Source organism: Salvelinus sp. IW2-2015, linkage group LG11 (genome assembly GCF_002910315.2).
Source record: "Salvelinus sp. IW2-2015 linkage group LG11, ASM291031v2, whole genome shotgun sequence".
In the NCBI taxonomy this organism is placed as follows: Eukaryota; Metazoa; Chordata; class Actinopteri; order Salmoniformes; family Salmonidae; genus Salvelinus; species Salvelinus sp. IW2-2015.
In genome coordinates, this window is record NC_036851.1 from 49,724,451 (window position 1) to 49,736,741 (window position 12,291).

The 12,291-nt window shown below is 42.0% G+C and overlaps 1 protein-coding gene and 2 long non-coding RNA genes across 3 annotated transcripts in view; 1 reads left to right on the forward strand and 2 right to left on the reverse strand.

Annotated features, from left to right (window-relative positions):
- The window catches only part of LOC111970775 (protein-glutamine gamma-glutamyltransferase 6-like), a 10,936-nt gene extending 3,174 nt beyond the window's left edge, over positions 1-7,762 (forward strand). Inside the window, 7 exon segments of the mRNA XM_070445808.1 lie at positions 4,246-4,290; positions 4,293-4,362; positions 4,635-4,689; positions 4,823-4,925; positions 6,284-6,294; positions 7,192-7,369; positions 7,617-7,762. Of these exon segments, the coding sequence (XP_070301909.1) occupies positions 4,246-4,290; positions 4,293-4,362; positions 4,635-4,689; positions 4,823-4,925; positions 6,284-6,294; positions 7,192-7,369; positions 7,617-7,762 (608 nt within the window).
- Positions 1-12,277, reverse strand: part of LOC139028350 (uncharacterized) — a 21,836-nt gene extending 9,559 nt beyond the window's left edge. Inside the window, exons 1-3 of the long non-coding RNA XR_011480538.1 lie at positions 12,251-12,277; positions 12,061-12,167; positions 11,646-11,883 (exon numbers count right to left, since the gene is read on the reverse strand). This is a non-coding gene — a long non-coding RNA (uncharacterized lncRNA). The remainder of the gene's footprint in view (positions 1-11,645; positions 11,884-12,060; positions 12,168-12,250) is intronic.
- Positions 8,471-11,369, reverse strand: LOC139028415 (uncharacterized). Its single transcript, XR_011480645.1, has 4 exons — positions 11,102-11,369; positions 10,133-10,291; positions 9,599-9,729; positions 8,471-8,707 (listed from the first exon to the last, which is right to left on the reverse strand). It is a non-coding gene; the product is annotated as an uncharacterized lncRNA (long non-coding RNA).
- Positions 12,278-12,291: the final 14 nt, after the last annotated feature.

Here is a 12,291-nt window from a genome sequence, read left to right on the forward strand (position 1 = left end):
AAAGGATCAGCCAGTTGAATTCTATGCATTTACAGCTGGATGAGTCAACAGACTGGTATATGGTCGTTATTTAGGGGGTCAATTAAGGAAGACATCTCTCAGCAAACCACTGGAAACCAGGACAACAGAGAGGATATTTTTAAAGTACTGGACAGCTTGGACATAAAATGGACTTTGGTGGTCAAGCTGTGTGTATCTGTACTGATGGCGCAGAACCATGACAGGGAGACATGTGGAGTGATAACGCCGTGCAGTCGCTTGTCTCCTACGCTACTTGCGTAACTGCAGCAATCCACGAGAGGCTCTTGCGTTCAAGGGAATGCCTGACAGCCTTGAAAGACGTTTTGGAAACACTACAGTGAAAATGGTTACTTTGTTAAAGCAGGCTCTAACTCTTGTGTATTTTTTTGCTTATGCAATGATATGGGACAGCAACATGTACACTTTTACAACATACAGAAGTGCCTGGTTATCAATGGAAAAGTATTGACACAGTTTTTTAAAATTGGAGAGACGAGCACTGCAAGATTTCTGGATAGGGCTGTGCTCAGAGTTTCTTGCCTTGGCAAATCGTGCTGTTAGACACTGATTGCCTTTAACACGTACCTATGTGAGTGATTCTCGGCCCTCACTAGCATGAAAACAAATCCAGGCACAAACCGTGTGTGGAAAATGATTTAAGACTGAGACTCTCTCCAATACAACCAACATTGCAGATTTTATGTGCAGCCATTCAAGCATACCCTTCTATTAACCGGTGGTGAGTTATTCACCATTTTTGATGAACAAATAAGGTTTTATGTACGTGGCTAATAAAGAGCACAATTTTGATATATTTATTATTATTTGTGCCTAGTCCTATAAGAGCTCTTTGTCACTTCCCATGAGCCGGGTTTGTGACAAACTCACACTCATTTCTTATGTTTAATAAATGTATCATATAGTGTGATAGGCAGGCTTACAATGATGGCAAAAAACAACATTTGAGAGTCGCTGCCCTTGGTGCTAGAGGGGGTAACAGATGGAGGTTGAATGTTTGAAAGGGTACGGGACTATAAAAAATTTGGAACCACTGGCAAAGATAACACTTAAGCAAACTAGAAAAATAGATGTTTCACTGAATTATTGTCATAGGTTCCTCATAACATTTCATATTGGCCCAGGCTGTCTTTTACATCAGATCATATTAAATTCTCATTCCTAAGTCTATGGTCTTTTGTATTTCTTTCTGCATATTTATTATGCTTATGCATGGTGATAGGCTACAAGTGTTTTTTCTATTCAGTGGTCTAAACTAGCCCAACTGACAGTCTGTTTCTGCTATGTTGCTGTCAGGCAAAAATGTGACAAACAAACATGGGAAGACACGCAACAAACGCAGAAACAGAACACCCACACTAGAACTAATTTATATTATCAGGAAAAATAGAAAATCGGTTTGATAAGGGATATTCAGTTTCAATGATTTTTTAATCTATATATGTATTAATTTCTTTTTTTCTTGAAGACGTTGGTAAAGTAGAGCTCCACTGTGAGAGAAACAACAAGCCAACAAACCAATGACATCTCAGTGAACAGACTGATAGTCAGGAGAGGCCAGTCCTTCCTGGTCACCTTTGAACTCCATGACCCTCAGGCCACAAAGATTTACTGGAGCTGAGGTGGAGACAGGTGAGCTATCTAGAATAGAAATAGAATAACTTTATTTATCTCTGCTATTTATTATGGCTGTTTGTATAAAGTTTCCCGGCCCAGATTATTCTAGTCCGGGACTAAAACACACTAGGATGAATCTAGGCTAGGCAGGGAAACCGGCCTATGTTTGTCCCCTTTGACAAGACAGACACGTGCAGTAATAATGAATTAAACAAATCCTTGTAACGCTGTACATACCTGAGTGGGGTCAATTCAATCTTATCTTAAGACTGAATTGCACCACTGACAGGATTTGAGTACCACCACTTGTAATGTATATGTACTCCTGACATCAAAGTTACGCTGACATGAAATATTTGAATCTTATTGGACAAATACATGTAACAAACACTTAGGAACACCTGCTCTTTCCATGAATAGACGGACCAGGTGAATCCAGGTGAAAGCTATGATCCTTATTGAATCCACTTCAATCAGTGTAGATGAAGGGAGGTTAACCAGGTGAAAGAAGTATTTTTAAGCCTTGAGACACCTGAGACATGGATTGTGTATGTGTGCTCATTCAGAGGGTGAATGGGCAAGACAATAGATTTATTGTACTTGTAATTTTTTGTACTCCCAGTGTATAGTACTCACTGTTTCTGAAAGTTTTCATCAATTTCATTCCTACTGAACACAACCCAAAACATCCTCCTTCCCATCCAGGGCCCCAGCCTTCGGAGGCATTGGGACCAGGTCAGTGTTCGGCTACCTGAGGGCTGTGGGAAGGGTTCCTCCTGGAAGGTCAAGGTTCACCAGGGCTCAGTGCTCCCGGTGGGTTCAATCACCCTGGAATCACCAGCCCAGCAGACGCCCCAGTGGGAGGTACAGCCTGTCTGTAAAGACCAGCGGCACCGCCTCAGTGGGCAAGCAGCCTGGGCAAGCTCCTTCTGCTGTTTAACCCCTGGTGCCAAGGTAAACACAATTCAATTCAAAACAACTTATTATCCCACATGGGGATTTCTGGGACAATTTATTCATATCCTGCGAAGAGATTTGAGAGTATGGTAAAGCATATGTATACATTAATGGATATAAAGCATTCATAAAAATGTTCAAAGAACTGTGATAAATTAACCTTTTTAATCACACAAAGGACAACAAATGCTGTGAATGCATCAATACAGCCATGGTAACACATAGTAAATAGTTGATACAGTATCCAGAGGGTGCCAAATACTGCATTCCTGAATGTTCTTATCAGTTTAAAAGCTGGAAATGGCTAACTTTAACAGAGATTGTTGGAACCATGTCTCTGTATGGGTAGGAAAGACCTCATAACTGTTTTGGGAATATAAGACACCCAGATACAATCAATGGGCCACAACATAAGAGCACATTATATACATTATACCCATCTGGTAAAGCTTGGTGCACAGTCTGGTAGCACAGCCTGGTAGCACAGCTTGATGCACAGCATAGCATGGCCTGGTAGCACAGCCTGGTAGACGGCTGGTAGCACAGTCGGTAGCACAGCCTGGTAGCACAGCTTGGTAGCACAGCTATAGCAAGGCTTGGTAGCACAGCCTATTAGCAGGCTTGGCGCTACGCCTTGGAAGCATGCATGGTAGCACAGCTGGTAGCACGCTTGGTAGCACAGTCCTGGTAGCACAGCCTGGTAGCACAGCTTGTAGCACAGCTATTAGCAAGGCTTGGTAGCACAGCCTATTGCAAGGCTGGCAGCACAGCCTTGCAGTAACAGTTGGTAGCACAGCCTATTAGCAGGCTTGGTAGCACGCCTATAGCACAGGCTTGACAGCACAGCCTTAGCAGCACAGCTGGTAGCACGCCTTTAGAGGTTGGTAGCACAGCCTATAGCAAGGCTTGGCAGCACAGCCTTGCACGCTTAGCACAGCTTTGTAGCAAGCCTGGTAGACAGCCTGGTAGCACAGCTGTAGCAAGCTTGGGCACAGCTTGCAGCACAGCTTGTAGCACAGTCATTAGCAAGGTTGGTAGCACAGCTATTAGCAAGGCTTGGCACGCACAGCTTGTAGCACAGCTTTAGCAGGCTTGGTAGCACACCTATTACAGGCTTGGCAGCACAGCTTGCACACAGCCTTGCAGCACAGCTTGTAGCACAGTCTGGTACACAGCCTGGTAGCACAGCCTGGTAGCACAGCTTGGTAGCACAGCTTGAGCACAGCTGTAGCACAGCCTATGCAAGGCTTGGTAGCACAGCTATTAGCAGCTTGGTAGCACAGCCTTTAGCAAGGCTTGCAGCACAGCCTGGTAGCACAGCTTGATAGCACAGCTTGGTAACACTCTGGTACAGCTTGTAACATTGTACACAGCTGCTAACATCGATGTACAGTCTGGTAACACTGTACACGCTTGGTAACTCTACATTCTAGCATGGAGAACATGGTCATAACACAGTAACAGCATGATACATGTTAAAGTTACTCGCAATTAAAACTTGTCCAGATACCCTTTCATTTCAGTTTGTATAATAATGTATTTTTATTTATCCTTTATTTAACCAGTCAAGTCAGTGGAACAAATTCTTATAATTCATGTTTTAAAACGGCTGTATTTTGTTGCGGGCTGTAGAGGACTGGGTGCATCTACCTAAAGAGGAGGAGAGGCAGGAGTATGTGTGAGAGAACAAGGCCTGGTGTACAGAGGTTCTGAGAAATACATCAGCTCTATGGCGTGGAACTTGGACAGGTACACAGAACAAAACATACAGTATTGTACAGTTAAAAGTACTATAGCTAGCTGCTCATAACAATAGGGCTTGTTTCCTGGATACAGATTAAATATTCCTCAACTAAAAAGCAACTCAATGGAGAATCTCCATCCAAAAGTATTTTACTCTGGAGAAGTCCAGGACTAATCTGTTGTCCAGGAACCGACCCCAAGTGTCACACGATATCTTGTCTACATGATTGGCTAAAGTCCTGTGGCTCCATTGGTAAAGCATGGTTCTTGCAACCCAGGGTTGTGGGTTTCGATTACCGCGGAGACCAATACGACATTTATCCACTCAATACTGTAAGTCGCTCTGGATAAGAGCGTCTGTTAAGTGACTAAATTTTAAGTTAGTGAACAAGACATTTTAGAAATTGTTGTAGGCTTGCTAGCTAACCTGCCAAATGTATTGTTTCTCAGTTTGAAGACGATATAGTGGACATTGCCTGAGCTGCTTGACGTGAATCCCAAGTGTCTGAGTGACCCCGCCAAGGACTTCTCTGCTCGTTGCAACCCCATCTATGTCAGTAGGGTGGTCAGTGCATGTAAGATTGGAGATGTGACCCACTAGTAACAGTGACAACATTATTGAACCCCACTAGTAACAGTAAACAGGTTTCCATCCAACCTTTTTATGCGAGTAAAGTACATGTCAGATAAAACATTTCATGACATTTCATGAAAGTGCTGATGGAAAATGTGACGGTCAACTTTAAAATGTTGACAAAACAGAATTCGCTAGACAAGTGGATGTTTTTGAGTCGGTAAAATTAATTATGGGAGAAATGTTGGTGAAATGCTTTTATGCGCAAATATTGATTTAATAACCATCATATCGAAGTAAACTTGGAATCACTTAATGACATCTTGTGTGGTGTCCCACTACGCTCATCGGGAAAGCCGTTTATCAGGCTACAGATAAATGATGAAGTTCACAGGGTGGTCAATGTGCAAGGTATGAGCTTATATTTATTTTATTAAATATTGAGGGCCTTATTCTGGTAACATGATTCTCGATGCTTGGCTGCCGTTTGACAAATAAAACATAATCTCATCATGTAGGCTATAGTGCGTTCGGAAAGTATTCAGACCCCTTGACAATTTCTACATTTTGTTACATTACAGCTTTATTCTAAAATGTGACCGACCGCCTCGATCTCATGTAGCAAAATGTATTATTATATATATTTTTTACATTGGATAAAGGTAGAGAACTCAGAGATAGAAAATAGTATATCATACACTGCAGTTGAGGAACAATGGGGATAATCTGCTTTGAAACCAACTTTGAGAAAAGCCTTGAATGTTCTGGTACACCTACTGGAGAGCTCTTCTTTGTCTACATCCATTCAGCATCGTTCACACCCTCATAAGCCTTAGTCCCTTCATTCTTTTAAGGATTCATATGTGAGGTCATGTGGTAAACACACGCTATATCAAATAAAATCTAGTGAATTTGTCACATGCACCTGTGTAGGGTGCTGTCTTTCGGATGGGACGTTAAATGGGTGTCCTGACTCTCTGAGGTCATTAAAGATCCCATGGCACATCGTAAGAGTAGGGGTGTTAACCCGGTGTCCTGGCTAAATTCCCAATCTGGCCCTCAAACCATCATGGTCACCTAATAATCCCAGTTTACGATTGGCTCATTCACCTCCCTCTACCCTGTACTATTCCCAGGTCGTTGCTGTAAATGAGAACGTGTTCTCAGTCAACTTACCTGGTAAAATAATGGATAGATAAAAAATGTATCTGTGATAGCGCCTGATAAATTCAGGACATAAATGTTGTTGAGAAAGTAGCAAAACCGTTGTAGTTCCGATGGCTACAATTATATTATCAAAAACGGTGCCGTAGATGACGTGCAACACATTCTGAGCTCATGTTTAGACAGAAGCATGCTACATGGCAGACCAATCCAAACTCGGTCCAGCCCATACATTATCTCAGCCAATCATGGCTAGCAGGAAGGTTCCTGACTTTTTCCATGGCTAAACCAACTAGGCTGTAAATTAACCATTTTATTCGTATTTATGGATGGAATACAAGTTTCTAATTAAGGCACATGAAAGTTCAATGTTCTAGAAGTCATTTCTGCCAAAAAAAGTATTTTGAATTTTAAATTATGTTTATGTTGAAATGTGAGTAGTGACGTGCGAGCATGCACCAAGGTTCCTGAAACGAGTCACAACGAATTTAACAGAAAAAGTTGTTGTTTTTTATCTCATCACACACAGCCTTTTATCTGAAAAAAAGTACATTTAATGGAAACACATCTCTGGTGGGAAAAGGAGCGCAAATTATTTATATGCTTTAATGATTTTAGAATATTCGCATGAATATCTGTTGCCACTTGGATGGCGATCCTAGCCATTGACAACATTAATGAACCCCACTACTAACAGTGACATCATTATTGACCCCCACTAGTAACAGTGACATCATTATTGACCCCCACTAGTAACAGTGACATTCTTTAAATCATCATCAGCTCATAGTTCTGTATGAACAGCACAAGAAAATACATTGGTTCATTTCTGGAACATCATCTAGCCCTGTTCACTATAAATGGGTCCAGTGMCACTAATTAAGGTGTTGTTACACATATAGGACTGGTTTCCCGGACCCAGATTAAATCTAGTCCTGGACTAAAAATAACTTTCCACACTGAACATGCTTTTTAGTCCAAGGCTATGYTCAATCTAGATCCAGGAAAGCAACTACATGTTAGATAGTAGAAAAACACATTCACTCAGCCAAATGACAGTTCTGRAATCTAATTTKAACATTATKTTYCTTGCCCAGATCAACGCTAACGAYGAMSGAGGTGTCCTGATGGGGCGGTGGGATGGTMAATACGATGGTGGCATGTCCCCCACTCACTGGAACGGCAGTGTGGAGGTACTAAGGAGGTGGCTCAAAWATGGTGGYAATCCAGTCAAGTATGGCCAGTGTTGGGTGTTCGCCGCTGTAATGTGCACAGGTAGGCTATCACTGTCCAATCTCTTCAATTATTATTTTAKTCAATCAATCAATACAATGTTATTTAAATAGCACGGACTATTGCATGTGCTCAGACCCAGGGCTGTGATTGGTTGTTGAGAGGGATGGCAAGATTACCCACCATTTGTGTCCGATTCACCTATGACCAGATGAGAGAGGCTGGTGTCAATGCCTTTGAATGTGTTGTTTTAGTTAACCAGTATGCCTGAAATGTATTTCCATGTCAGTACTGAGGTGTTTGGGAATCCCATGTCGAGTGGTTACCAACTTCCAGTCAGCCCACGACACCGACAAAAACCTGACAATTGACGACTTCTTCTCCGACTATGGAGTCAAGTTTAAAATGAAATTAAAGACCACACCAGTAACCTAATACATGTACACTAAATGTAGCAAGCGATTACCATGGACAAGTCAAGCCTTGTTAGACCTTGTTTTCAACAATAAGTAATCAGTAAGATGTACAGTAGGCCTGAAATGTTTCATCTTCATGTGTGATCACCGCGTTCGATTCAGTCTTCTGTAGCAAAATTTGAAATAGTTTTTTTTACATTGGATAAAACTAGAGAATCAGAATTAGAAAATGTTATTAATCATACACCACAGTTGAGAACAATGCTTAAGTAATTCTGCTTTGAAAGTTGATAAACTTTACTCCTTTTGGAAATGACCCTTGAATAGTTTGGGTAAACCTACTGGAGAGCTCTTCTTTGTCTTGCACCCATTCAGCATCGTTCACACTCTCTTAAGCCTTAGCCCCACCTATCTCTTTAAGGATTCACATGTGAGACTATGTACTAAACAAGCAAAGATTTCAGAGACTAAAGGCTGGTTTAAAACTATGTGTATCGACAGTTGTTGCGGTGATATCATGAACTGTATTGTTGTCCGATATAAATTTGTTATTGGCTTCTATGAAAACTATAAACAACAAACTACAGGCTGCATGACATCAATAGCCTGGGGGTCAAAAATAGCATAAATTGAAAATAGCTAATGGTTGTGTGGATGAAATGAAGGCAGGACATTCTACCAGAGATTTATAGAACTTGGACACTAACGTTATTATTCTAATTTGACTTAACAGGAAAATAAGGTATAAATTGGAGAACTTATTTTGAGTTATTCTCACAGAGGGTTTACTATTACGGCAGTCGGGGGACAACACCGGTGACGGGTTTGATGTCACATTGCAGCTTGCCTTAATGTCCCTGAATTGATCACAGTTGAAGCCGGCCACTAGCTTCTTAGGACCGGGTCTGTATGGAGTAAAGGCATCTTCACACGTAGTCGTTGCCCTTGTTTTAGCAAAGGCATTCTGAGGAGACATGTGTAAACAATTATACCTCAAGGCAGCTTTAGATCTCTAAACTTCAACACACTAGGAAGTGTAAAATATTTCAATGGAAAAACTCTAAACTTTAACCACATGAACAGCCCAGAATGCATGTACTTTCTAGTTTAGCCAAGAGCTAAATAATCTCTTGTGGACAGACTACGTAACAGAAATTGTATTGAATCATCTGTCAAAAGACTGATGCCACAACTAACGAAAGTAGTTCTGGTTTGGTTCCTCACTAGATATCTGGACATATCAGGATTGGGTGGAGGTGGTGCTAAAAGTATGGGAGGGGAATTCAAGCAATAATTTCAGACAATGATTTCAAGGTGAAAGTCAGAAGGGGGGCTTGGCTGAGAGTTTCTGTTTAGGGGCTGTGATTTCGCTAGTCTCATTAGTATCTTTTGTCAAACATTTTCCCTCAGAACCTAATCAACATTTAACAATTACCTGAGATTTTAGGTCTGGGTTTCTGAGATTAAGAGCTAAATTGTCAACTTGACGAGCAAAGTTTCGGTTGTCATAAAACCCGAATCCATCCCACTTGGCAAAAACTGGGTCCACATCCAGGATTCAAATCTGGACACATTTCACTGGACACAGACGTCAGTTCAACGTCTAGTTCTGATTTACATTTGGTTGAGTTATCACCTAATGTGAATTAGAACTCAACAAAAAAGGTTAAAAGTTTACTTTTGCAAATCCAATCAGTTTTCCATGTTGATTCAACATCATCACACTGATTTTTTGGTTGAAATGACATGGAAACAATGTTGATTCAAGCAGTTTTTGCACAGTGGAATGATTCAGGTTTTATGACAAACTGAAACCTTGCTTGTAAAGACATCAGAGAAATGTCACAAAGGCTACCTGGCTTCCATTGTTCAGTCAGCAGCAGACTGCCGGTCCCTGTATGAAGCAGTCTCTTAGACCTTCGGATAGAGGGTTCTCAAACACACCTCTGCCGTCATGTCACTATACTGCAATTCAGATCCAATGGCCTAAAAGAGAACACACATTCGAAGAAAAGCATTTGCTAAATAGTATATTATATTGAACATACCACAGAATAAACCCATCTCCAGTTTAATGGCTGTTACTGATATTGGCGTTGTATTTAATAGATCAACTGTTCAGATGACAGTCTAACACTTAGATTTTCATCTTCACAACATGTTTATTCACAGGCAACCGTTATTTTCCTGCCTATTGCTATTCTCGCTACTAGTGTGTTTGCCACCTATAAATTAATGGTAACCCAAGAGTATGTAAAGACCCTGGGGCTTGTTCACTAATGACCCAAAGAATGTCACTCAGAGAAAGTTGAGCTGTTCTAAGTGGGTTATTGGAGTGGCTTAGTCTGACAGACTGTGAAATGACAATGTTGGGATATGCAGTACTCACTTTGATGGTGAGCAAAGGGCTCTCTGGCACAAGGTCTTTCTCTGTGATGTACACTCCCACTCTTGTTCTTGTCTGTGGCCACAGCCGAAACCTTGATGCTGTTGCTCTCCCGCATTTTCTCACTACACAGAGAAGGGGATGTGGATGGGTATAGTCAATCTGCCAACAGAGACAATGCATTTGATTGTCAAGGTTTCACAAACCTAACATTCTGTTGTGTGTCTCAGTACACGTTAGCAACCCTAACATTCTGTTGTGTCCTCAGTACAACGTTAGCAACCCTAACATTCTGTTGTGTCCTCAGTACGTTAGCAACCCTAACATTCTGTAGCGTCCTCAGTACAACGTTAGCAACCCTACATTCTGTTGTCCTCAGTACACGTTAGCAACCCTAACATTCTGTAGCGTCCTCAGTACAACGTTAGCACCTAACATTCTGTTGTGTCCTCAGTACACGTTAGCAACCCTAACATTCTGTGTGTCCTCAGTACAACGTTAGCAACCCTACATTCTGTATCATCCTCAGTACAAGTTAGCAACCCTAACATTCTGTAGCGTCCTCAGTAAACGTTAGCACCTAACATTCTGTACATCCTCAGTACGAACGTTAGCAACCCTAACATTCTGAGCGTCTCAGTACAACGTTAGCAACCTGACAGCCTAAGAGTTAGTCAGTCGATTTGCTACAACGCTATGGCAGCTATACATGGACTTTACGCTTTGTTAAATTGACCAGTAACTCTAACTATATGCACTCCTGAAACACACCACAATCATTGAGATTGATATATGGTCATACCAAGGATGTTGACAAGAATTGTAAAGGTGAATAGCTGCAATGTGCTCTTGGTTTTGTTAAGCTTTCAGTTCTCTTTGTTCTGTGATGTAAAGCTCTCCTGTGTGCACCACTGTGTTGGTTAAACCTTGTAAGCCTACTCATGGAAAGAGCTTGAAACATTTTCACTCTACCTTGGTTGGGAAGGAGCTTCTGTTCTTTCAATTCGGTCTGTATCTGGGAGGATGGGATCCCGTTGTATCTCATGGCCTGAACGTTGACATTGATCACTAGTGTCCGAGTTTCACTGTCGTTGCTGTTCAGTAAGCTTGAGGTCGATGTCTTTGCCGCTGACCGGCTTGGTCAGCTCCACGATCTTCATGGAAACGCCATTTGCAATCTCTTCGGGTATGTTGACTCTTTTCACGCTAGATTGTACACATCCCTCTCCTTTTCCGTGCCTGTTTGAAATGTGTGACTTTTAGGAGAGTATCTGGTACTCAAGCAGTTGCTCTCACTCACCTGGAGAATTATCTTGTGACAGGTGCCACAGCACCTTTCTGACTCATCTTTCTTTAAAAAGTACGAAGAACTATTTCCCAGACCAACTGTAGTTCTCAAATATATAAAATACACTTATACCTGTAGGCATAACCCTTGTAACGCTGCATTATTTCAAATCAATTGATAACATTTCAATTTTGATATAGTCAGACTCTCGGTTCATTCAATACCAACCTCTGCATGTTTATAGTTGGCGTGATGTCCACTCTCTTGTCGCTGCCCACTGCCTTGGTGCTGATGTTCTGGCTACGGACACACTGTCCGTGGAGATCTTTTTCTTGGAGCCGTCAGCGAACACCATCCAGGTTACACGGTCGGCGTTGACTTCGGCGAAGACAAAGGGCACATCGTAGTTGAGGTCAACGTGACCTGCAGTATGGCCTTGACTGAGCAGGGCCGCAGCAGTAAACACCTGGGGGAGGGAAGATAAAACAACATGAGCGTATAACAGGGAGTTCCTTCATGTCTCCCAGACCCAGGACACGACCTCAGAACCATCTGCACAATAACACAACATACAGTACATACAACCTCCAAGAAGTGTGTTATTATGTAAGATGCTGTGAGATGAGATGGAAGTTGGCCGTACCAGTGCTTTTCTCCTGGGGGTGGGGTCCACACCTGCCAGCCGTCGTATAAGGAGTCTGCTGAGAGATCGGGCCGTCTCATCCAGGCCTCACCCACACATGGTAGTTCCTGAGCAAAACACCAGTCTTAAAACTTTCATGCTATTGGCATCCCTATTCTACTGTACCACAATGACCTCATGTTACACTTACATAACACTGTCAGGGCTCTGTTGGGGTTCGTGACTGCCATA